The sequence below is a fragment of the Macaca thibetana genome, chromosome 9 (genome assembly GCF_024542745.1).
Source record: "Macaca thibetana thibetana isolate TM-01 chromosome 9, ASM2454274v1, whole genome shotgun sequence".
NCBI classification, from domain to species: Eukaryota; Metazoa; Chordata; class Mammalia; order Primates; family Cercopithecidae; genus Macaca; species Macaca thibetana.
This window is the reverse complement of record NC_065586.1, coordinates 17,810,505-17,835,033: the sequence shown is the minus strand read 5'-3', so window position 1 is coordinate 17,835,033 and position 24,529 is coordinate 17,810,505. Positions and strand designations below refer to the sequence as shown.

At 39.5% G+C, this 24,529-nt stretch overlaps 1 protein-coding gene across 1 annotated transcript in view; it reads right to left on the bottom strand.

The window, feature by feature from the left end:
- MRC1 (mannose receptor C-type 1) overlaps window positions 1-24,529 on the bottom strand; it is a 98,352-nt gene that overhangs the window by 30,088 nt on the left and 43,735 nt on the right. Inside the window, exons 9-17 of the mRNA XM_050805393.1 lie at window positions 22,238-22,348; window positions 16,926-17,041; window positions 14,466-14,614; window positions 11,164-11,363; window positions 7,619-7,746; window positions 7,057-7,144; window positions 5,544-5,688; window positions 3,899-3,940; window positions 2,451-2,614 (exon numbers count right to left, since the gene is read on the bottom strand). Coding sequence (XP_050661350.1) covers window positions 2,451-2,614; window positions 3,899-3,940; window positions 5,544-5,688; window positions 7,057-7,144; window positions 7,619-7,746; window positions 11,164-11,363; window positions 14,466-14,614; window positions 16,926-17,041; window positions 22,238-22,348 — 1,143 coding nt within the window. The remainder of the gene's footprint in view (window positions 1-2,450; window positions 2,615-3,898; window positions 3,941-5,543; window positions 5,689-7,056; window positions 7,145-7,618; window positions 7,747-11,163; window positions 11,364-14,465; window positions 14,615-16,925; window positions 17,042-22,237; window positions 22,349-24,529) is intronic.

Here is a 24,529-nt window from a genome sequence, read left to right as displayed (position 1 = left end):
CTGGCTACTTTGTTTTAAAGAATGTCTTCAACAATGTAACTATTGTAGGCATTTAATATTATAGAGAATGATTTAAGGCATTTGCTTTACAAATTCAGGTTATTAAATTGTGTACAAATTTTTTTATATAAAAAAGAATCATATATTAGATTTATTTTATACATATCATGTTTATAATTTATCATATGTTTATAATATATCATATGTTTATAATTATAAATGTAATAAATATAATTATATATGTAAAATAAATCTATATGTCAAATATATATACAAAATATATATATGAAAAATAGTCACCCTGTGGGAGATGGTCGTGCACACCTGTAGTCTCATCTACTTGGAAGGCTGAGGTGAGAGAATTGATATGTATAATATATATTATACATACATTACATATATTTCCTATATATATTTTACATATAGATTTATTTTAAATATATTTATTTCATATATATTATTTAAATATTTGTTTTTATACATTTTTATGTATATATTACATATATAATGTATATCTGTTTTTCAAACTTGGGAGAATATGTGTATTCATGAGCAAGGAAAGGAACCCCAAAATGTATTAATTTCATTATAACGTACTATTTCACTATATATAGATATATTTGATTTTCATATATATATTTGTGCAATATTAGAAAACATCTTGAGAATTTCAAAGCAAGCTATATCCACAAGATGATGGTAAGCCGGAGTATACTCTAGTACCTTTATAAATCAAATGCATTTTTATTATTTCAGTATTGTTCAACTTATTTTTTCCTGCTTCTCTCTGTTACCTCCTCTCTGGCAATGAGGCCATGAAGAATTTTAATCAGAAAGATACTGAACAAAGCACTCTTGGAAAAAATAAATTATAAAAATAAATTATACCTTCAGTGATAGGTGTATTGATGGTATCACAATTTTGTTACAACCAAGAAAGATGATTATAATAAATAATCAAACTGTGTTATATGTTGGCCAACAATTTGGGCCAAGTAAGCCAGATTTTTAAATTAAAAATTAAGCTATATGATACACAAAGGGTCCAGGACTGACATATAACAACTAGTTAAGAATTACAATCTTTGCAAATCAAATTAGTGAACTCAAAGCCAACAAGTATGGATCCTCACAAAATCCAAGCTAAAAAATGGTTCTGGGACTGGGCACAGTGGTTCACGCCTGCAATCCCAGCAATTTGGGAGGCCAGGGCAGGCAGATCACTTAGGGTCAGGAGTTCAAGATCAGCTTGGCCAACATAGTAAAACCTTGTCTCTACTAAAAACACAAAAATTAGCCAGGCATGGTGGTATGCACCTGTAGTCCCAGCTGCTCGGAAGGCTGAAGCAGGAGAACTGCTTGAACCCAGTAGGCGGAGGTTGCAGTGAGCCAAGATCACACTACTGTACTCCAGCCAGGGCAACAGAGCGAGACATTGTCTCAAAAACAAACAAACAAAAAAATTATTCTGAGTTCTGCAATTCTGCACTAAATATTTAAACAATAGGGCATAACTTGTGTTATGACCTCCTCCTCCTCCTGCATTTCCATCTTTACCTGGACCTTTGGAGGTGCAAATTCAGCACATAATTAGAAATTGTGCTAGGGGGTACCAATGGTAGACATTATGTTTATCATATGTCACTGTTCCATCCTTAAATCAATGATGCTCTATGAAAAAATGCTCAACATCACAAATTATCAGGGAAATGTAAATCAAAAATCACAATGTGACACCACCTTACTCCTGCAAGAATGGCTATAATTAAAAAATAAAAATAGAATAGATGTTGGCATGGATGTGGTGAAAAGGAAACACTTTTACCTTGCTGGTGGGAATGTAAACTAGTACAGCAACTCTACAAAACAGTATGGAGACTCCTCAAAGAACTAAAAGTAGAAACACAATTTGATCCAGCGATCCCACTACTGGGTATCTACCCAGAGGAAAGTAAGTCATTATATGAAAAAGACATTTGCACACACGTTTTTAATATTTGCACAATTTGCAATCACAAAAATATGGAACCAGCCTAAATGCCCATCAGCCAATGAGTGGATAAAAAAAAATGTGGTATATATATACTATGGAATACTACTCAGGAATGAAATAATGACATTTGCAGCAACCTGGATGGAATTGGAGACCATTTTTCTAAGTGAAGTAACTCAGGAATGGAAAACCAAACATCGTATATTCTCACTCATAAGTGGAAGCTAAGCTATGAGGATGCAAAGGCATAAGAATGATACAATGGACTTTGGGGACTCAGGGACAGGTAAGAGGGGGGTGAGGGATAAAAGACTACACATTCAGTAGAGTGTACGCTGCTCAGGTGACAGGTGTACCAAAATCTCAGAAGTCAACACTAAAGAACTTTTCCATACAACGAAACACCACCTGTTCCCCCCAAAACTGTTAACTTTAAAAAATGTATTGATGCTCTTACATATTTCCATAGAAATTTCTTTTCACTTTCACTTTGAATAGAAACAAGATCACCAAAATTCCTCTTGCAAAATGCTCGTGCATTGTCCATGGTTTCCTTCTCTTTGCTGAAATAATACTGGTAGTCTTTGTAAATAACCCACCCATCTTCAGTGACTGGTGGATCTGAAAAGTTAACGAGAAAAGGCCGTGAGTTTTACACAGACAAATTCAAGAATTTGGTGTGTGTAGCACGCAAAGGTGAAAGGGATAGAGCTGCTATATCAAGAGGCGTCTGCAACTCTGAGAGACCACAACAGCAGAATGTCCACGTCAAACACAGACATTTGAATCCTCAGCCAAAATATCCACTTTCTACCAACCCAGTAAAAAGGACCCATTTTGTATTCCCAGCTAAGTTCCATATGTCATTACCGGGTAAAAGAACTCTGGGTGTCACTCTCATCAATATGATAGCATAGCTGCCAGGATTTATATACAACGCACCCATAATGTTCTAGATCAGAGGAGTGGGAACTATGAGAAAGCAGCTTTTACCCCAGTATAAGAAGGAAAAAAGAAAAAGCAAAACTTCTAATAGATGGACTTGGGTGCCTCAGGGTAGAAGCAAGGAATTCTCTTATCAAGTGGGCCCCTCAGGCTTTTTCCACCACATGGGGTTCCATAGTTCTGTGCTACAGTAGGTTGAATAAAAGCCCCCAAAGATATCTAGTTCCTAACCCCTGGAACCTATGAATGTTAGCTTATATGGAAAATAGGACTTTATAGTCATGATTAAGTTAGGATCTTGAGAGATGGGAGGGTTCTCCTGGATCGTCTAGGTGGGCCCTAAAGGTAATAACAAGTATCCTTATGCAGAGGGGCGGAGGGACATTTGACTAAAAGAGAAAGAGGCAATGTGATCACTGGAAGAAGATGCTACATTGCTGGTTTTGAAGGAGGAAGGGGCCACGAGCTGATGAGTTCACAGAATGCAGCTCTAGATGCTGGTTTATAAAGGCAAGGAAAGAGATTCTCCCTTAGAGCCCCTAACGGGAGCGTGGTCCTGCCAACATCTGGATTTTGGCCCAGTGAAATTGATTCCAGATTTCTGACTTCCAGAACTGTAAGGGAGTAACTGCGTGTTATTTTAAGCCACCAAGTTCCTGGTAACTGGTTACAGCAGCCAGTGGACACTAATATATGTGCTAAAGAAGAAGAACCCGGGACCTTGGAATTGATTCATGAACCCTTGAGAAACTGTATTAACATGCCTTATGTTTGCGCATATGAGCTTCTGTCTGGAGAGGAAGACTCAAACTTCCATGACATTCTCACTCATAGGTATTAAGGACTTCTGCCCTCTACCCTCCTAGGGCAAGTAATTTTTCATTGAGAAAAAAAAAAAAAAAAAAAGGAGGCAGGGAAAGGGCTATCAGTACAGAGATCAAAAAATAAGAAAACACCTACTGTCTTGAGGAGCTGGCGTTGGCTCAGGTTTTGGTGTTTGTCCTGTAAAACAAGAGCAAAGTAGAAATAAAGCGTACTTAAACTTTCTGCTAATTACATTTCCTTCTATATTCACTATTTTCATGAGTCAATATTGCTAAAAACTTAGTTGTTCTCTTTTTTCCCTTCCCTTTCTTTCTCCAATTTGTACATCATGTTGTGGAGAGCAGAATGAAGGAAAAGAGAATTAGAAGTGAAGACTTAAACAAATCAGGTGCAATCAGAGCCACCAGAAATTACAGCCACCACAGTTTTCGGGCACAAGTAGCGTCACATAAAGGAAAGGGAAAAAAAAGAACATGAGTTTTAGAATCAGAAAGCCTAGCTTCAAATCCCAAGCCTGGGTTTCAATCGTTTAGCCGTAATTTTGTCAACTAAACCAAATAGATTAGTTTGTGAAAACACGTGAGTTATTGGTATGTAATAGGTGTTTAACAGATGTTCGTTTTTCAGTCAGACATCTTATAATCTGTGAAATTATTTATGATTTCATTAGTTGAAATGATTAAATGTGAACTATTTGTTTATAAAATATTTATAAAATAGAAAATGTATTTTCTTTAAGAAAATCTGTTTTTCTGAAATGTATGATTTACTAAAAGTTAAATGAAATATTTTTCTTTCCAATTACTTAATGACATATCTGGATGTTGTTGAAAGCTGATAAAGGGACTCAGGTTACCTAGCTTTTGGGTTGCTGAATTTAACATCTGCAAGAGCAGAGCTACAATAATGCAAAAAGGATACTAGCCATTGGTAGCTAAGAGACCGTTAAAGGACAATGGACCACCACTGACTACTTGTATTCTAGAAACTCTGAAAGCAATAATAAGCAGGAGGATGGAAAATAAACAAAGCAGTAAGTCATCTCCAGCTATAGAGCTGAAATGGTTGCCAAGATTCCCCAATAGCAGAGGGCAATGTGGTTCCATTTATCCATTTACAACGGAGGTATTGAGGTATATTTTGGTTTGAGAGTACGTTTGTTTATTTGATGGTTGGTGTGTTGGTTTCTCTTAACATTAGAACTCGGATCCTCTGGCCTGACTTGGATATGTAGAACTTTCTAAGTCCCAGATAATGACTGTCAGCATGCATATTGTTTGACCATCAATAACATGGTGGGGCTCATAGCATCAGAGGCCACTTCAAGGTGATTGTTCACTGTGTTGAACGTTTATCTGAGAAATCAATACTGAGAATATTCAGACTTGGGGAAATGTTCCCCTATTTGACGATTAACGTAGGTCAGAAGGTGAAAATTCCAAAACGGCAGTTGCATTTGCATTATTCTGCTTACGGCGTAGGACACCCACAAAATTCTACTGCTATGGAACCTGGGCCAGGATCAGAGCTGCTCTTGGGAACTATTTGGGAGGATGTGACTCTTGCCCAGAACTCCTGGGTGGCCTTTTGATCTTCTCTATTCCTTTGGCACATTTATCTGTGCTTACCAACTTCATGCTTATCCTATGCAATCATGGCCACTGACAGTTCCCTGATTCTGTTATTTTGTTTGTTTGCTTCTGCTAATAAAGGAAAGACACTGGGGTGTCAGGAGGTTAGTCTACCAAGCTGAGATAAAGGAGAGAAGAGCTGATCATACCTTTGTGTATCTGGCAAATCCAGTTGTTGAGGTGTTCACAATTAATATCATTCCAAGACATACTAGGGTCTCCTTTCAGCTCACCACAGTATTCAACATTCTGATAATTATTAGGTTCTCCATACGCCCAGTTTTCATATGAAACCTATATTAGAAACATCAAACTACAACCATTAACCATTTGTATCAAGCCAATGCCAATCATTCATTCAAATAGAAAACGAAAGACATATTTGCATTGTTTTATCAATTTACTTTTTTTCGCAATAGTTTTGCTTTGAAAGCACAGTTCACAAACACGAGTAGAAAAGAAACAGCTGCCGGGCGCGGTGGCTCAAGCCTGTAATCCCAGCACTTTGGGAGGCCGAGACGGGCGGATCACGAGGTCAGGAGATCGAGAGACGATCCCGGCTAACACGGTGAAACCCCGTCTCTACTAAAAAATACAAAAAATTAGCCGGGCGTGGTGGCGGGCGCCTGTAGTCCCAGCTACTCGGGAGGCTGAGGCAGGAGAATGGCGTAAACCCGGGAGGCGGAGCTTGCAGTGAGCTGAGATCCGGCCACTACACTCCAGCCCGGGCGACAGAGCAAGACTCCGTCTCAAAAAAAAAAAAAAAAAAAAAGAAAAGAAACAGCTTTTATCACATGGAAACTTGCAATGTTGAATTGCGTACACAATTGATTATTATAACATTTTCTTTACTCTTATTAAATAGAATGGATCCAAGGGCCACAAATGGGGGTTTACATATAGGAAAAACTTGGCAACAAAGTTCCACTTCTCAGAGTTGGGAGTTCCTAAATTTTACAACCCATTGGAAAGGATAATATTTCAGTGCGTTATTTGGAATTTTTCTCTTTATTAAATGTGTAGGATAAAGAAATAAAACTAATTCTTCTTGCAAAAGAAAAAGACCCAGAAAATATTGCTAACAGAGCTACTAAACTTTGCCAAAATGAACAGCAGAAACAAATGGAGGCCCTGGGTCTAGGACCTCGATGGAGTTTTCAGTGTGGAGTCATAACCCACAGGGTTTTGGACGAAGCACGATGATGTATTTTCCAGAGATGTAAATATAAAACCCAAATGTCAATGAAGCCATCAAATAAACCACCTCATTAAAGTTCCTTGAAAAGTTGCTGGTGGAGGCAGAACTGAAATTAAGAGGTAGAACTGAAATTATACAAAATCACTTCTTGTGATGACTAGGGCTTCTAAATATTGCCAGCACGTGCCAGAAGCTCTCACTTCTTCATTCCTGGAAATGGAGAAGTCCAACGAAGCCTAATCATTATTAGTGGGAATATCAAAAATGTCTCCATTTCTATTGTTCTAGAAGAGGGTATAAAACATTCAAGTTTTAGGAAGTTTACCTGCACATCAACTTTGCATGGCAGGATAGTGGCTATCATAATGACCTGTCTTACTAAAAGTTTGGATTAAATAAAAAGATAACATCAAAATAAATACACGATAATGTAAGAAAGTTATATAGTAAGTGAAATTACTCACAGGAGAACCATCACTCCAAGTAAAGCCTTCTGAAGGGCTTCCATATGTCAATCCCAACCAAAACAGTTCGTGGTAGCTTCCACTAGCTCTATGAAATCCAAAACATAAAGAAAGCATATGCTATTGCATGAAGCAAGTTCAGTAACTTATGAGGACTAACCACATTTGAAAGTTACCTCCAAAACATAAATTAATAGTACACAAGTAAAGAGATTAAACAGCTAAATAGAAGACGTATGCAATAGATGTGCATTTTGGTATGTCCCATAAATATCTTAAAAACAGGCCACTGCCTGAGAGTAAATAATTGTATAGTATTGAAAGACAAGTATGTATTAAGCATCTTGAACTTTTATAGAGCAAGTCATAGCAGAATTTACACTTATAAAAGTAAAGGATTTGAAAGTAAAACTAGATCAAACAGAGCCCACAGATTTGGGAGATGATACAGGTGCTCAAACTAGCGTCCTGAGACAACAATTTCAGAAACAGACAAATTTTCTCAACTTCATAAGCACCAACTAGATAACAAAAAGGAGTAATCCATAAAAATACCACTTACGTTATTAATCGCCATATCGTTTGCTGTTCCTCTTTGTTATTGATGCTAGCTAAGTCTCCACCCAGAGCTCGACAAAAATCTCGAGATTCAAACCACGTTTTCTTCTCGTGTTTTCCTTTTGCATACAGCTGACAATGATATGGTTACAAAAATTATTTTACACTTTGTAGTTAAACAAATTAAGAGAAACAATTATTTACTTTTGATGAGAGTTCATTTACAGAAAAACAAAACATTGTAATGACCCAAAACAATGTAATTCTTTTGCTTTAAAATCAATTTATGAGTGAATAGTTGGGTAAACAAAACTTGGGGGATTATTTTGTTGAGAAAACCTTAGAAAATAAAATTATTTTATAGCATAAGAGAAATTAGATGAAAATCTTAGGAGCTTTAGGCATGTGGGTTATGTATACAGCTCTTTGTAGAAGCCAAGATTAATTTGGTTAAGTGTAAAAAGTGGCATTGAGATGGAAAAAAATGAAAGAAGCTTTTGATACAAAGAAAGTAAACATGAATAAAAAGAATTTTAAGGAAAATAACTTTCCTAAAACTGTGCACGGTTTGTTATTGTGTTCAGCTTGAACAATGAATAACCTGGCAATGTTTCAACATTTTGTTGGTGATGTCCTTCAATACCGCCTTGTATTTTTCATTGTGGTTGTACATTTCAAGAGCTATTGAAGCACATGCAACCACAGACACCCATCTGGCAGGGAGTTATGAGCTAAATTAAATTTAAAAGATTATATGATTTAGGAATTGGGTCATAACATTCAGAGGACTGCAGAGAGAATAGTGAAATGCAGTCAACAGTGACAGTCTGGGACACACCCCCCAGTATGTAAATAGAAAGGAGGTATTTGTGGCCATTGACTTTTCTAATTCTCGTGCATTGGTCCTCATGAGTTATGACCCCCACATCACAGGCTTATGGGGAAAAAAATTTGTTTCCAAGGCACTATGGTTGCCCAAGTTGTCATTAAGCAGCCGAAGACAACCTTCACCTTGACCCTAACTTGACTCAAGCTATCTGGACAAAGGTGTTTAAGTAAGTATCTACATCAGTATATCCCAGACTCCTACGATGCCTCAACTTGCTAGACTATGATATAAGATTTTATTTTTTTAACTAAATTTACTATCAGCTGAATTTCATTAATAATTCTCACACCTTAATATTTATAAAGGTGGTCTATATATTTCCAAACAAACCCTACCCCAAGTACCTCTAAAACCATCTAATTTCTAGTCAAGCACATATTTTGATTTGTTGAACATCCATCTGAAAATTCTCTCTACTGAAGCCCCTGGTTCACTTCTCAGCTCTGGGTAAAACTGCTGATTCTCTCGAAAAACTGCAATAAATCTCCATAGCCTAACATCCTCAGGCGAAGGCTAGGAATAAGATGAATCAGACCTTTGTGTAGTAACCCAAAAGTTTCCAGAGGTAACAATAAAATACTTGATTTTCTTTGTGTTAGTCCTCAAATAATCCATTTACAAATCTCTTCTGTCTTAGCCCAATACATCGCCTTCTATTTAAATTGTGTTATTAAATCTGATGGCCAATCTGGACTGAAGACTTCCTGGATTCCTATTTCTATTAGTGGGAGTGACCAGCTCAATTAACCATACTCCTCTTGAGTTAGAAAAGACTACATAGCCTCATCCTGATGCAAATTCTTCATCAGCCTTGCCAAACTGTCTTACAGGGCATGTCATGGCCATATGCCATTCAAAGGGATTGAATAAAAGAAGTACAGAGAGCAGGACTATTAGAAAACGGTATCATTAAGCAGTAGGTAGGTAATATGGTTTGACTCTGTGTCCCCACCCAAATCTCATCTCAAACTGTAATCCCCACATGTCGAAGGAGGGACCTGTAATCCCCACATTGAGGGAGGGAAGTGGAGTATGACGGCAGTTTCCCCCATGCTGTTCTTGTGAATGACTTCTCAGATCTGATGGTTTTATAAGTGGTAGCTTCTCCTATACTCTCAAGTGGTCTTCTCTGTCCTGCCACCCTGTGAATAAGGTGCCTGCTTCCCCTTCCACCATGATGTTAAGTTTCCTGAGGCCTCTCCAGCCATGTGGAACTGGAAGTCAATTCAACCTCTTTCCTTTTTAAATTACCCAGACTCAGGCAGTATCTTTATAGCAGTGTGAGAACAGACTAATACAGTAGGTACATTTCTGTATTTGGCTAAGTCTAATTTTCTCTAGAAAGGATGTGACTTATAAAAGAGAAAGAGTAAAAGACCCAAATCCTTAATTCATTGGGGTTTTTGTTTGTTATTTTCTGGGTTTCTTTTTTTGTCTGGTTGTTGGCTTTAGTGAATTTGATTGCATAAAGAGGAAAGGAATGGCCTAAACTCTGAATGTGTTAAATAGTGGTAGAATATTGAATTGTCATTTAATGGTCATTGAAAAGCCATGTGCCCCAACATATCATTTCCTTTCCTCGCCCATCATTATACTCATCAGGGTTAAATCAGAAAAAGGGATACCTTTAGAATACCTCTGTGGCATTATTGTAGAACAGTTTATCAATTTTGTTAGTTAAAACTTGGGCTCAAGAGCATGGAAAAAAATGAATTGCAATATAACAGTGTGACAGGAAACTGAAATTTCTATCAAGACAAAAAGAGGCTGGGTGCAGTGGCTCATGCCTGTAATTCCAGAGCTTTTGGAGGTCTGTGTGGGAGGATCAACTGACGCCAGGAGTTTGAGACTAGCCTGGGCAACATAGTGAGACCTATCTTTACTTAAAATAAGATTTTCAAAATTAGCTAGGCATGGTGATGCATACTTGTAGCTACTTGGGAGGCTTAGGTGGGAGGAGCACTTGAGCCCAGAAGTTTGACGCTGCAGTGAGCCATGATTGTACCACTGTATTCCAGCCTAGATGACAGAGCAAGACCCCATTGGAGAAAGAAAGAGAGGGGGGGGGAGAGAGAGAGAGAGAGAGAGAGAGAGAGAGAAGGAGAAGGAGGAGGAGGAGGAGGAGGAGGAGGAGGAGGAGAAGGAGAAGAAGAAGGAGAAGAAGAAGGAAGAGGAGAAGGAGGAGGAGGAACGGGATGGGGAGGGGGAGGAGGGGAAGAAGGGAGGAAGGAGAAAAGAAGGAACGCAGGAAGGAAGGAACAGAGGAAGGGAGGAACAGAGGAAGGGAGGGTAAGAGGGGAAGAAAGGGAGGGAGGAAGTGGGGAAGAGGGGAGAGGAGGGAGGTAGATCTAGAAGTCCTGGGAGAAAGGAGAGAAGCAGAGAGGAGGTGATAGTGGCAAAGCAGGTGAGAAACAACTTCTGTGCGCTGTGTTTACGTTGTTGGTTACATTTGTGGGTCTAAATGCATCCACCCAAGGAGCTCTTCTAAAACACCTGATCCCCAAGTTAATCAAATCAGACTTTCTAAATACCTACGGGTGGAGTCTGGGCACAGTGTTTTGGTTTTTGTTTGTTGTTTGTTTGTTTTTTGTGTCCTTAGGTGATTCTTTAGGCTGAAGCATACTCCAGATTCTCTTATCAGCTTTATAATTGATACTCACCTTGAAACACAAACTCGTTCTACTGCTGGCGCCCCAATCCTCCGGACATTTGGGTTCAGGAGTTGTCGTGGGCTTCGGCGGGTGGGTTACTCCTTCTGCCCAGTGCTTGCACACAAATTTTGCCTTTTCATCACATTTCAAAACATCCCATAAGCCCCCTGCAATCCCGGTTCTCATGGCAACACACCCTGGCTTTCGGCCTGTATTAAATATATAAAGTAGAATTCACTTGACGAGTGCCTGCCAAAGGCCTGCCGTGCTCGCAGAAGGCACTCAGAACCCAGTGTCAGGGATGTGGTGAAACCTGCACGTGACGAGGAGATGCAGCCGGCCGTGCCAGGGGCATTCAGCAACTGGTCTGCGTTGTTTAGAATCTGTTTGATTTTTATTTGTGTGGTCTACAACCCCAACCCAAAATGATCTCAAATGTTGGAGGGTTTTTAACACTACATTTCTAACATTTGGCAAAGTGCCCTACACACAGGCATTTAATGATAAGATATTTTATATTATCAAATTCACCATAATGGCAAAAATAGTAGTTTACTCTTTCTCTCGCTCCCTCCCGCCTTCCTTCCTCCCTTCCTTCTTCCCTTCTTTCCTCCTTTCGTTCCTTCCTCTCTCCTTTTGTTCCTTCCTCCCTCCTTCCCTCCCTTCCTCCCCTCCTTCCCTCCCTTCGTCCCCTCCTTCCTTCCTTCTTTCCTTCCTTCCTCCCTTCCTTCTTCCCTTCTTTCCTCCTTTCATTCCTTCCTCCCTCCTTTCTTCCCTTCCTCCCCTCTTTCCTTCTCTCTTTCCTTCCTTCTTCCCTTCCTCCCCTTTTTGGTTTTCTCCCTTCTTTCTTTCTTTCTTAATTCTTTAAGATTATTTTCCTCCCACTAAGGTCCACATAGGTTTTCCAGCACCAAAGTTTTTCACAGATTTCAAAATGAGACACGCCTCAACTAGAGATTTTAGGTAAGTTACTCAAACAATCTGAACTTGCTTTCTCCTCTTCAAATGCAAATGCCAAGACCTGCCTCACAGAGCTTCAGGAATGCCAGCTTTAACAAAGAAGTCCATAAAACAAAATGAGGATGCACCGAGCTGAACAGTTTATAATTCTGTCTTACAGTCAAGGTTATTTCCAAATAGCAATTAACTAAGACAGAGCTTTGAAAGCATCAGGATTCCTCGCTGCTAGGATGAAGTCATTTTTTTTTTTATTATTAGACTTTGAAAGAACACGAAGTGCTGAGAAGTCATTCATGAAGTTCCGGGGAGGTACACCTTTTTTAGAATATTTTCTCTGAAATCGCTGATTCCCTGACACCTCAAGGGTTTTCCCTGATTCCGAAGATTGTCTCTTTCTCTTTGCAGCACCCAGTTAAAACCTGGTAACTGTGGAATAGATGACTACAGAGGCTATGGCGTCCCGTTAACCATCAGACTCAGTTCAGTTGACCTGATGCTCAGGCCCAAGCCCCAGGCTCCTTGCCCACTCCTCCTGAAGCTGTAAACTCAGCCAAAGAGGCCAACCACCGTCCTTGTATAAAAGATATACCATGACAACGGTTGCAACTGAGTTCGGTTCCAGTTCCAACCATTCTGATTCCCTAAGGACATTCCAGGGCTCGCTCCTCAGAATCCTGCTGCCGGATGATACCACAGGCAAACTTAAGCAGTTTCACTTACAGAGTAAGCCATAGTTCAGAAAGTTCAATAATTCCATAAACAAGAATCACACTATTTAGGTTACTGATCTGTTTCCCTTATTGAAAACTGAGAATGCAAATTATAGAACACTGAAGATGAGGACGTATTAGGTCAGGTAGTAAATTGATAGACTTGAGCTATTATTTTTTAGCTTTTCACCCAAGCACAATGAAATATTTGCTATAAGGGATGTTGAAATTTCTCTGTGTGTGGTCATACTAAACAATGTTGTGTGCTAGTGATACCACTGTATAAAAAGTCAAAGAATCTTTCAGATACTATTTCAGAAACAACTTACAACATCTTACTAGAGAAGGTAAATCAAAATATAGAGAAAGGCAGGCAGGGTGGTGCGAGTGTAAGTAGTACAGATTTGGGGATGACACAGATTAGTGTAAATCCAAGCTTGGAAACTTTCTAGTCACATAAACTTCCTAAGTCTTGAGTTTCCACTTTTTTTTTTTCTTTTAATGGAGTTTTGCTCTTGTCGCCCAGGCTGGAGTACAACGGCACAATCTCAGCTCACTGCAACCTCCACCTCCCAGATTCAAGTGATTCTCCTGCCTCAGCCTCCCAGGTAGCTGGGATTACAGGCATATACCACTGCACTCGGCTAATTTTTGTATTTTTAGTAGAGATGGGGTTTCACTATGTTGGCCAGGCTAGTCTCGAACTCCTGACCTCAGGTGATCTTCCTGCCTCCGCCTCCCAAAGTGTTGGGATTACAGCTACCACACCTGACCTCCACTTCTTTTAAATGAAGATACTGAAGCCAGGTAACTGGCAGGGTTTTTATGAGGATAAAATAAAATCCAAGGCAAATAAAAGACTAAACATGGTAGCACATGGAAGATACGGAAATAACAAGTTCTGCATGAGCAATGTCCTTTGCTGCACCACCCAAGCACTCTAATATTTCAACTCCTAATTGCACTGAAAAGTTTTATGTCCATTTAATATAGTTTTAGGTTTCCAGAAATAAGTCAACCAGGACAGGCACAGTGGCTCACTCCTGTAACCCCAGCACTTTGGGAGGCCGAGGAAAATAGATCACTTGAGGCCAGGAGTTCGAGACCAGCCTGGCCAACATGGTGAAACCCCATTTCTACTAAAAATACAAAAATTAACCAGGCGTGGTGGTACATGCCTGTGGTCCCAGCTACTCGGGAGGCTGAGGCACGAGAATTTCTTGAACCTGGAAGGTTGAGGTTGCACTTAGCCAAGATGGTGCCACTGCACTCCAGCCTGAGCGACTGAGGCTCTGTCTCAAAAAAAAAAAAAAGAAAGAAAGAAAGAAGTCAACCATTTGAAACATTTGTGACCACTGAGAATTTCACGAATGGGTTTTAAGTAGACCAGTACCACATAACCTAGCAAGATACCTAGCAAACTTTTCTTCCTTTTTTCTTTAGAACACTAAACTTATTAGGAAATTTTTGGGGAGAAAAAAGGAAGAAAAGAAAAAAACAAAAAGAGAATGAAATATAAACTGTTACTAAAAGCATGATTAATTTACCTAGTCTATTTGGAGAGGTACCCGGAGGAATAACAGACTTTATCCAACAGATTCGTAGGGTGAATGCAACCCTCAACCTAAGTGCTGCCCATACCTGGCATATCCGAATTCCAGTGGGTGAACCGAACCTCTTCCTCGATGGTCCACTGAAAAGTCCCTTTGGTTTGTATATCTGAAAGTCCTGTCCAGAAATATTTTTCAGGCCTTAAGCCAACGAAACTAGTCAGGAACGCTTGTTCATATCTTTAAAAAGAAGAGTTAACATTCAATTAAGTTTTCAAAACATTTACACCAATTTTCAAAATTGTCAATATGAAAACTATCTCAGTTCCATGTTTCAGCTATAATTGAATTGGTAATTCAAACATATTGTGTTATATCTGTATGTCATCTACATTATACACATTTTCACTAAGGAAATGTGAGCTTATGATGGAAAAATACCATATAGCTGAGTTTATAAAATCCTTCAGATATACTCAAACCAACTCCCTCTAGCCCTCGCCAGCCCCTCTGCCTCTTCTAAAAATATCAGAGAATTTTGAGAATACAAAGAAGAAAACTATTGCATTTTAAAATACAGTGTTTTAAAAAATCAGTCCACTCTTCAAATAGTTCTACTGAATTATTGATTAAGCAAGTTCAAGGTTAGTAACATTATTAAGGATAATATCCATGGAATAATCTGCATGAATTTCCCCCCTCAATTTTATTCTCTCATATCTCAGCTCCGAAACAAAAGAGAAAATTATCAAGACATATAGAGAAGGAGAGACTGAATCTCCAGAAAGAATGAGAAGCAGAGGCCGGGCGCGGTGGCTCAAGCCTGTAATCCCAGCACTTTGGGAGGCCGAGACGGGCGGATCACAAGGTCAGGAGATCGAGACCATCCTGGCTAACATGGTGAAACCCCGTCTCTACTAAAAATACAAAAAAACTAGCCGGGCGAGGTGGCGGGCGCCTGTAGTCCCAGCTACTCGGGAGGCTGAGGCAGGAGAATGGCGGGAACCCGGGAGGCGGAGCTTGCAGTGAGCTGAGATCCGGCCACTGCACTCCAGCCTGGGCGACAGAGCGAGACTCCGTCTCAAAAAAAAAAAAAAAAAAAAAAAGAATGAGAAGCAGAATCATGAATTCCAACACTGTCTCTCCCTTTGGATTTTTGTCTGTGCATTTGGCATTAATCTGGGAACAATAAAATTCGGTTGACAAGGCACCAAAAATGTGTCTGAAATGACAAACAAAACAATGGAGGCAAAATCTGTCTTTCGAGAAAAAGAAAAATGGTGTCTGAAGTTTCCAGGAACGAAGAGAGTTGTAGATGACTTCAGGGAGAGCAGGAAGAGAATACAGAGAAACCTAACAGCAATACAACATTTTATTTGACCATAGTGTAAATAATTTTATTCCCTAAACAAAACAAACCAAAAAAATTAAAAGTTCCAAACTCGATTCAGTTTCCTTAAATGTCTCTAAACCATATTTAACAACAGAGTTAGTGAACTCCTGAGGATAAATATTACAGAAGATACATAAGGAAAAATAAATGTAAAATATAGTGAAATCGTGTACATAATACTCCAATAGACCAAAAGATCAACTATAGTGCAGACCAGAGTATGATCTCATGGTACCTAAAGGTGAGCAGTTCACCTCACTCACAGAAGATAAAAAGTACCTATGTTCTGAGTTTCAGATGTCAGCATCGTATTATGGTGCTACTACCATATATTAGACATTTCATTATACATGAAAGCAGCATGTGGATAGAAATACAGTTCTTTTATAAAGACTATGAAAGGTTATGACATCTCTCATTTTTATCCAAAGATTTTTAATATCAACAGTATCCCCTACATGTTATTCGGTCTGCCTCGAAACTCCAGTAAATATAACTTATTGTACTAAAACTCCATAATTTTGTTACTTCTTTACTGCAAGTGAAATAGATACTTCTCCATTTTTGGAAACTTTCTTCTGTGGCTAATCTAGAGCTTCGCGTAGAGTAGGTGAAGAGTAAATAAATAAATCTTTAAAATAGATGGGACCGTAGAGATAAAAAAATTACATAAATTTTTCTATGTCCGTGTGATTTTCCTAACTGATGAGTCTGTTAACCTAGCAAAGCAAAGAATGGAAGAATGGAAAGAATGAATGAATTATTCAGTAAACTTCTTTGCCTTCTTTTTTGGTGGACAGAGTGGTAAAGATATAACGTGATTTTGAGCTGGTAACTTTTAGTTACTTTCCTGTTTTAAAAACTTCAACATATAATGGATCATTAAAAAGTTAGCTCTATAAACTACATTTACTAGATTATTATTTGTAAACTGTTCTGAATGTTGCTTTATATTACTAAATTTAGCAAAAACGGTTTATAATGTTTGCAATGAGGAATCCAAATAAGAATATTATTTTTAATGTTTCTACCTTTACAAATCATACCTCAAGATCACACATAGTTTACTCAGAAATTTAGAGTACGTTCATACTTGGGCTTTTCTGAAACTTTTTTCTATTTGACATATTTTTTAATGAAATTAAAATAGTTACATACCTGTCTTCAATAGTTGTTAAATAAGCATTCTCATTATTACAGGTTTGGTTTGCTTCTGCAAATGTTGAAAGCATATGTCCAATCATATAGCAGTAAAAGTGATGCTTTTTCCAGCCCTATTAATGTTATCAAGCAATGAATAAATGAACAGAGTTCATGCATATATATTGTAAAATATTATTATTATTATTATTATTATTATTTGAGATGGAGTTTTGCTCTTGTTGCCCAGGCTGGAATGCAATGGCGCAATCTTGGCTCATTGCAACCTCCGCCTCCCAGGTTCAAGCAATTCTCCTGCCTCAGCCTCCAGAGTAGCTGGGATTACGGCACATGCCACCACACCCGGCCACTGTGCCCAGCCTTAGAAAATATTATTTTAATACTTTTTCTATCATGAAACTATTGGATAAACAATAGGAATGTCTAAAGAACACAACTCTGAAGAATCTGAAATGCAATGAAAATTATATACATAAACGAATAAAAGAAACAGTAGTACATCATTCCTCTTATGACAAATTATGTACATAATTGGGGGCAGTCGTTCTCTCCGCTTCTAATGTATCCTGCAACAAAAACTATTTGTGAAATGTTCACTGAGGAAATTGAACAGAATGTCTAAGATACCAGTTTTAGAATAGGTAACCACAGGAAAGAATTTGGGGAAGCGCAAGCCTAGCTGCCTATGGAAGACAATACTAGAAGATGGGTATAAAGCTACATTATTTGGTCATAGGAGACCACTTTTCAAACTTCAGGCAGCATGATTCAGCATTGTTCCTCCTCCCAAACTCCAAGTACACAGAAATGGCCAGGCATAGTGGCTCATGCCTGTAATCCCAGCACTTCGGGAGTCCAAGGTGGCAGGATGACTTGAGCCCAGGAGTTCAAGACCAGCCTGGGCAACATAGTGAGTCTCTATCTTTACAGAAAATTTTATAAAATTAGCTAGGCATGATGGCATGTGCCTGTAGTCCCAGCTACTCGAGAGGCTGAGGCAGAAGGATAGACTGAGCCAAGGAGGTCGAGGCTACAGTGAGCCACAATCAATCACATCACTGCACTCCAGCCTGGGTGACAAAGTGAGACTCTGTCTCAGAAAAAAAGAAAGAAAGAAATGCTAAATAAAAATATAACAGTAAATGAAAAATCCATACTAGAGTTTGAGAGGAAGAAGGGGGAAATCTCCAGATACCCAAATTTAGTTGAATACTAAAAGCTGAATGGAAAATGCACAAACTAAATTGTTGTTGGCCAAGGACAGATGAGATCCTAGATTAAGGTCCTAGGGGCTGTGGTGTTAGTGTCCACACAGAATATGATATTTGGCCTTTGTCTCATTTGAGGCAGGGAGTTGGAACTGAGATCCTTGTATAAAAATCATACCACTAACCCCCATAACCCCTTGGTTAAAGGAGAACTAGAACATTCTGCCCACAGAACCAGGAAATGACAGTGTCTTGTCATCTACCTGGGGTTCTGAGTACCGGAAAAAAACAATTCCTGAGTCTGAAAATAAATACCAAGTTTGTGCCGCAGATGAGTGACAGTTTCAAGTTTATGCTATCCACATTGCATGGGAATCCACAGCCAAAAAATTAAAGTCATACTTAATCTGTAAAAGGGGAATCTCTAAAGCACTCCAAGAAGTAGAATGCAAAACCACACATCAGAAATATGCCCACCAACAAGGTCAAGAGAGACTGTGACGTTTGGGGAGACGGGTGGGGATGGAGAGGTCACTAAATCACAACCAAAACAACAAACTGGCCAGGAGCAGTGGCTCACACCTGTAATCCCAGCACTTTGGAAGGACGAGGCCGGTGGATTACCTGAGGTCAGGAGTTCAAGACCACCCTGGCCAACATGGTGAGACCCCGTCTCTACTGAAAATGCAAACATTAGCTGAGCGTGATGGCATGCGCCTATAGTCCCAGCTACTTGGGAGGCTGAGGTAGCAGAATTGCGTGAACCCATGCGGTGGAGGTTGTGGTGAGCTGAGATCGTGTCACTGCATTCCAGCCTGGACAACAGAGCAAGACTCTGTCTCAAAAACAACAACAACAACAAACAAACCATATGAGAAAGCGTCCCATTTTAAGGAAGAGTCAACAACTGAACATAATAAAACAAAAAGTTCTTATAAAAAAAACCCAGCATGTTTGAGATGACTTTGTAACAAAAGAGTAAATCCAATAACCAAAGATCAAAACAGTATGCACAAAGAACAGGAGGATGTGAACCAAAATATGGAATGTCTATAAAAGAAAAACAGCAATGAAGTTAAAAACTCAATGGTCAGATTAAATATAGTAATCAGGGTTTCATAGAAAATTAGTAAATTGGATGAAAAGATAAAAAGATAGCAAGATAGAAAAGATAGCATAGGAAGAGACAGAGATATAAAAAGAGGTTAAGGCCGGGCGTGGTGGCTCAAGCCTGTAATCCCAGCACTTTGGGAGGCCGAGGCGGGTGGATCACGAGGTCAGGAGATCGAGACTATCCTGGCTAACATGGTGAAACCCCGTCTCTACTAAAAATACAAAAAACTAGCCGGGCGTGGTGGCGGGTGCCTGTAGTCTCAGCTACTTGGGAGGCTGAGGCGGGAGAATGGCGTGAACCCGGGAGGCGGAGCTTGCAGTGAGCCGAGATCACGCCACTGCACTCCAGCCTGGGAGACACAGCGAGACTCCGTCTCAAAAAAAAAAAATAAAAAAATAAAAAATAAATAAATAAATAAAAAGAGGTTAAAAAAAATGTTGATAGAAAGCATAGACAATAGGATGAGAATGTTGAACAACCACCTATGACAAGTTTCAGAAGTTTCAGAAGCAGTGAATAAAACTAATGATGGGTCACTTTCAAGAACTGAAAGATGGCTGTGAAACCTCAAAGAATCACGCTGGGCCTGGCACAATGGCTCACACCTGTAATCCCAGCACTTTGGGAGGCCAAGGCGGACAGATCATGAAGTCAGGAGTTCAAGACCAGCCTGGCCAATATGGTGAAACTCCACCTCTACCAAAAATACAAAAATTAGCTGGGCATGATGGCACGTGCTGATAGTCCCACCTACTCGGGAGGCTAAAGCGGAAGAATTGCTTGAACCTGGGAGGCGGAGGTTGCAGTGAGCCGAGATCACGCCACTGCACTCCAGCCTGGGTGACAGAGTGAGACTCCATTTCAAAAAGAAAGAATCACACTGAGTAGCAAAGGCAACAAACAAAATAATTCCAAATCTAGGCACATGTAGTAGAATGCTACACTGCAGCATTCCACTAGGTACTTGGCATTCACCCAGGCACTGCAGAACACCAAAGACAAGGAGAAGATTTTAAAACCAATCAGAGAATCACCAGCATATCCACTTCAAAACAGAAGAATTAGTGTGACAGCAGGAATTCCAGTAGCAAAAATAAGGCCAGGAGAAAGTATAATAAAATAATATGTAAATTGCTGTCGGAAAACAACCATCAATCTAGAATTCTAAACTGACCTAGGTAAACTATTATTCAGGGTGAGGATGAATTTAAGACATTCTCAGACAGTTTGGTGGCTGAACAATGGTTTCATTTCTGTCTTTTTCTGTAAACATTTTAAAACACATTTTAATGTCATATCTGTAAATTTTCCCCATATGAAGATCCTGGTGGTATACCTTATAATTTGGGGTTTCAGTCTCACCTGTGGGGTTCCCACACCTTGAATAATGAGACTTCTTTATAATGAGGATTTACATTTCTACATGTCAGGCATCCTGGAATATTAGAAACTCATGGCCACTTTAGGTTGATTTCTTGGTTTAGGATTTCCCACACTAATAGCATTGAATTGAAAATTAAATCCCAGGTCTGTGCGACAACAAGAAGACTGTGATTTTGAATTCTTAGAAAGACCCCTTGACACCACTGCATGCCCAGGCCCAGAGAAAAAAAACATCTTATTATCTTCCTTTGTTGATGAGTAGATTTTTTTCTTCCCTAGTCTTCCCAGCCCAGTAAGGAAGGCACTGCCTCAAACAGGTGTTTTTAAAGTGGTAAAGTTGTTTAAACTCTTTGTGCTTCAGTTTCCTCTTCTTTTTAATCAGGACTATAATATTCATCCTGTAAATCTATTAGAATGCAATAATTGTACTTGATAAAGGACTGCTATTATTTTATTGTTATTATCATCCTAATGATTAAACAGGATTATTATCAAGATTTTAGATGTGTAGGAAAATAGAAAAAATAAAACTTAGATTGATTAAAAGTAATAAAAATGTAAGGTTTGTTATTTTAGAAAATGACAGTAATATACAAACTATTGAGTAAGCATATGATCAGGCAAAGAATATGAACATATGCTGGAATTGAAACAAAGATCATGGTCTAGGGACAGGAGACCTGGGTTCTAGCCTTGCCTCTGTTTCTATCAGAAAGCTACATTGCTTCTCTGAGCTGAAGTTTCCAGAATTCAAAACTTAGAAGAGGAACTTTGAAATCACCCAGGTCCTTTGTGCCTCTTCCATGCTATCATTTTCCATTATCTGCTCTATTTCTTTGTGGCTTATTTTTATAGTACCAAATTATCCGCTTTCTGGTACGTATTATAAGATTATGTGACCACAACATAATACTCTCGGGAAAAAAAAACAGCTTCTACTTCGTTTTTATTCAAAGAAAATGAGAAAGGAGAAAAAAGGAAGTAGTAATCAAACAGAAAAATGATAACCATAAACCCTGTGTTTTCGTAGCTTCTGTGTGCTTTAAAAAACTATTTCACAGGGACCACTGAGTTACTGCGGGTACCAGTTGGAGGTTGGATTTCCTACCTCCCCACTGCAGTGACCTACTGAGAAGAATCTTCTCCAGGAGATGCCTCATCAGAAATATTATAAATGGGAAAAAATGACTAAGGATCGTTTGCTATCAGCAACTTGGGGGTATCTACCGGAAATGTTCTTAACAACCCATAGGATGACAGACTGTAGTAGACTATGGATGACACCTTCTCCCATGGCCTGTCCTCAACTTAGCCAGACTCCCTCTGATGTGCCATTTTTAGTTCCTGTTCTCTCTCTTCCAATTCCCGAGACATCCTGAAAGGACCTACTGGCCTTGTGTACCTCCATATCAACTCTAGAGAATTTCCAAAGAAAGCTTTAAGGAGGACAGTGAGATCAAACACTAACAATAAGCCACTGAAGATTGAGACGGCGGAAACCCTTGGCTACTGCAATAACAAGGCACTTTCACACATAAAAATAAAGCCAACTGTATCAATTCATATGTGCTCAGCTTAAGTCACTGTGGGCATGGCGCACTCACTTTCTTGCAGCCTTCTTCGACTTCCACTATTTCTGGACCTTGGCTTCGTGATTTCATCTTGCAGATGTAGCCAAGAGGCCACTCACAGCCCCGATCTGCCCAGTACCCATCCTGCAGGGAGCAGAGAGAAAGAAAACAAAGGATTATCAGTTTTTGTTTTTGTTTTTTTTTGAGACAGTCTCACTCTGTCCCCCAGGCTGGAGTGCAGTGGCACGATCTTGGCTCACGGCAACCTCCGCCTCCCAGGTTCAAGTGATTCTCCTGCCTCAGCCCCCCAAGTAGGTAGGATTACAGGCACCCACCACGACGCCCTGCTAATTTTTTGTATTTTTAGTAGAGACGGGGTTTCACCATGTTGGACAGGCTCGTCTCAAACTCCTGACCTCAGGCAATCCGCCCACCTTGGCCTCCCAAAGTGCTGGGATTACAGGTTTGAGCCACTGCGCCTGGCCAGTTTTGGACTTTGATGTCATTTTCTTGTAACTGTGCCTCAGAGGAGGAAAATTAAGATCCAAGGTTATTGAGAGAAAACGGCATCTACCAAAAGGAAAGGTAATTGACATGTTCACATGTAAACAGTAATTTTGACTCTGGCTACAAACATGTAAAAAGAGATTGGAATCCCAGTATGATTTTATATCTGAGATGTCCAAGCCACTGTTTAGAGGAATCCAGGGAGAAATTAAAAATGTCTGTAAGTCCTTAGATGTTGGTGCTCACAAAAGGTTTGCATGCAGCCTCTTCATCAATCTCTGCAGTCAGCTCTGTCTTCAAATTAATCAAGTTCATATAAGCCATCCAGAAAAATCTCCCACACCCAACACACCAAACTTGAAAACATCATGAAACCGCACTCATCTTTCCTCCCTTCTTCTTATTTCTACCGATGAGTTTTCTCCTGGATCTGAGGCTCAATCTTCCATTTTATTTCAGATTCTATCCCCTCCCTTTTCCTTTGAGATTTCATGTTAACAGGACCTCTCCTTTCCTTCCCTTTGCTGCTAAACATCTTAAAAAAAATGTTTTCTGGGCCAAGCACGGTGGCTCACGCCTATAATCCCAACACTCTGGGAGGCTGAGGCGGGTGGATCACCTGAGGTCAGGAGTTCAAGACTAGCCTGGCCAACATGGTGAAACCCTGTCTCTACTAATAATACAAAAAAATTAGCTGGGTGTGGTGATGCACGCCTGTAATCTCAGCTACTCAGGAGGCTGAGGCAGGAGAATCACTTGAACTCTCGAGGCAGAGGTTGCATTGAGCCAAGATTGTGCCATTGCACTCCAGCCTGGGCAGCAAGAGCGAAACTCCATCTCAAAAAATAAACAAATAAATAAATACATAAATACATAAATAAAAATGTTTTCTGTATTGTCTGTCTTTAATGCCCCATCTCTTAGTTGGTCTCAGCCCAATGCAATCTAATACAGAAGCCTTTAGCCAGAGTAATATTTATAAATTGCCACTTTGGTCTTACCCCTCTGAGACAATTCATATTTCTTGAACCTCAGTTCCTACCCACCCTTCCGGCTCTAACTTCCCGATTTCAACCACACTGACCTTTCACCTCCTCCAAGCATGCTGCTTTCTGGTTTCTTCTGTCTACTCTTTGGATAGTTAACACCTAATATGTTCTTAAACTTTCAATCCATCACGATAAAAACAACCACAATGACAAAAATAATAGCCACAGTGACAAAAATAAACAACCATAATGACAAAAATTACTGAACAATAAATATGGGCTGGGAACTGTGTACTATACATGCATTATTTAATACTCACATCCTGGGCCTGGCACAGTGGCTCATGCCTGAAATCTCAACACTTTGGGAAGCTGAGGTGGGCGGATTGCTTGAGCTTAGGAGTTCAAGACTAGCTTGGGCAACATGGCAAAATCCCATCTCTACCAAAAATACAAAAACTTAGCCAGGCGTGGTGGCATGCACCTGTAGTCACAGCTATTTGGAAGGCCTGAACCCAGGAGGTCAAGACTGCAATGAGCTGAGATTGCACCACTGCACTGAAGCCTGGGTGACAGAGCAAGACTCTGTCTTAAAAAACAAACAAACTACAACAACAACAAAACACCTCGTATCCACAGGTGAGCTGACTACAGCTCTTATTTCCACTTTGCAAATAAAGGCGTCAGTCATGCAGCAAAACCCAGCCTCTTAATCACTGTGTTTATTGTCTATTAATAAAAGATAAATTTGATGACATTTTTCAGTCACTAAGGTCATATTTTAATCATAAACACCATCATTTCATATGACATCTCCAAATAAACTGAA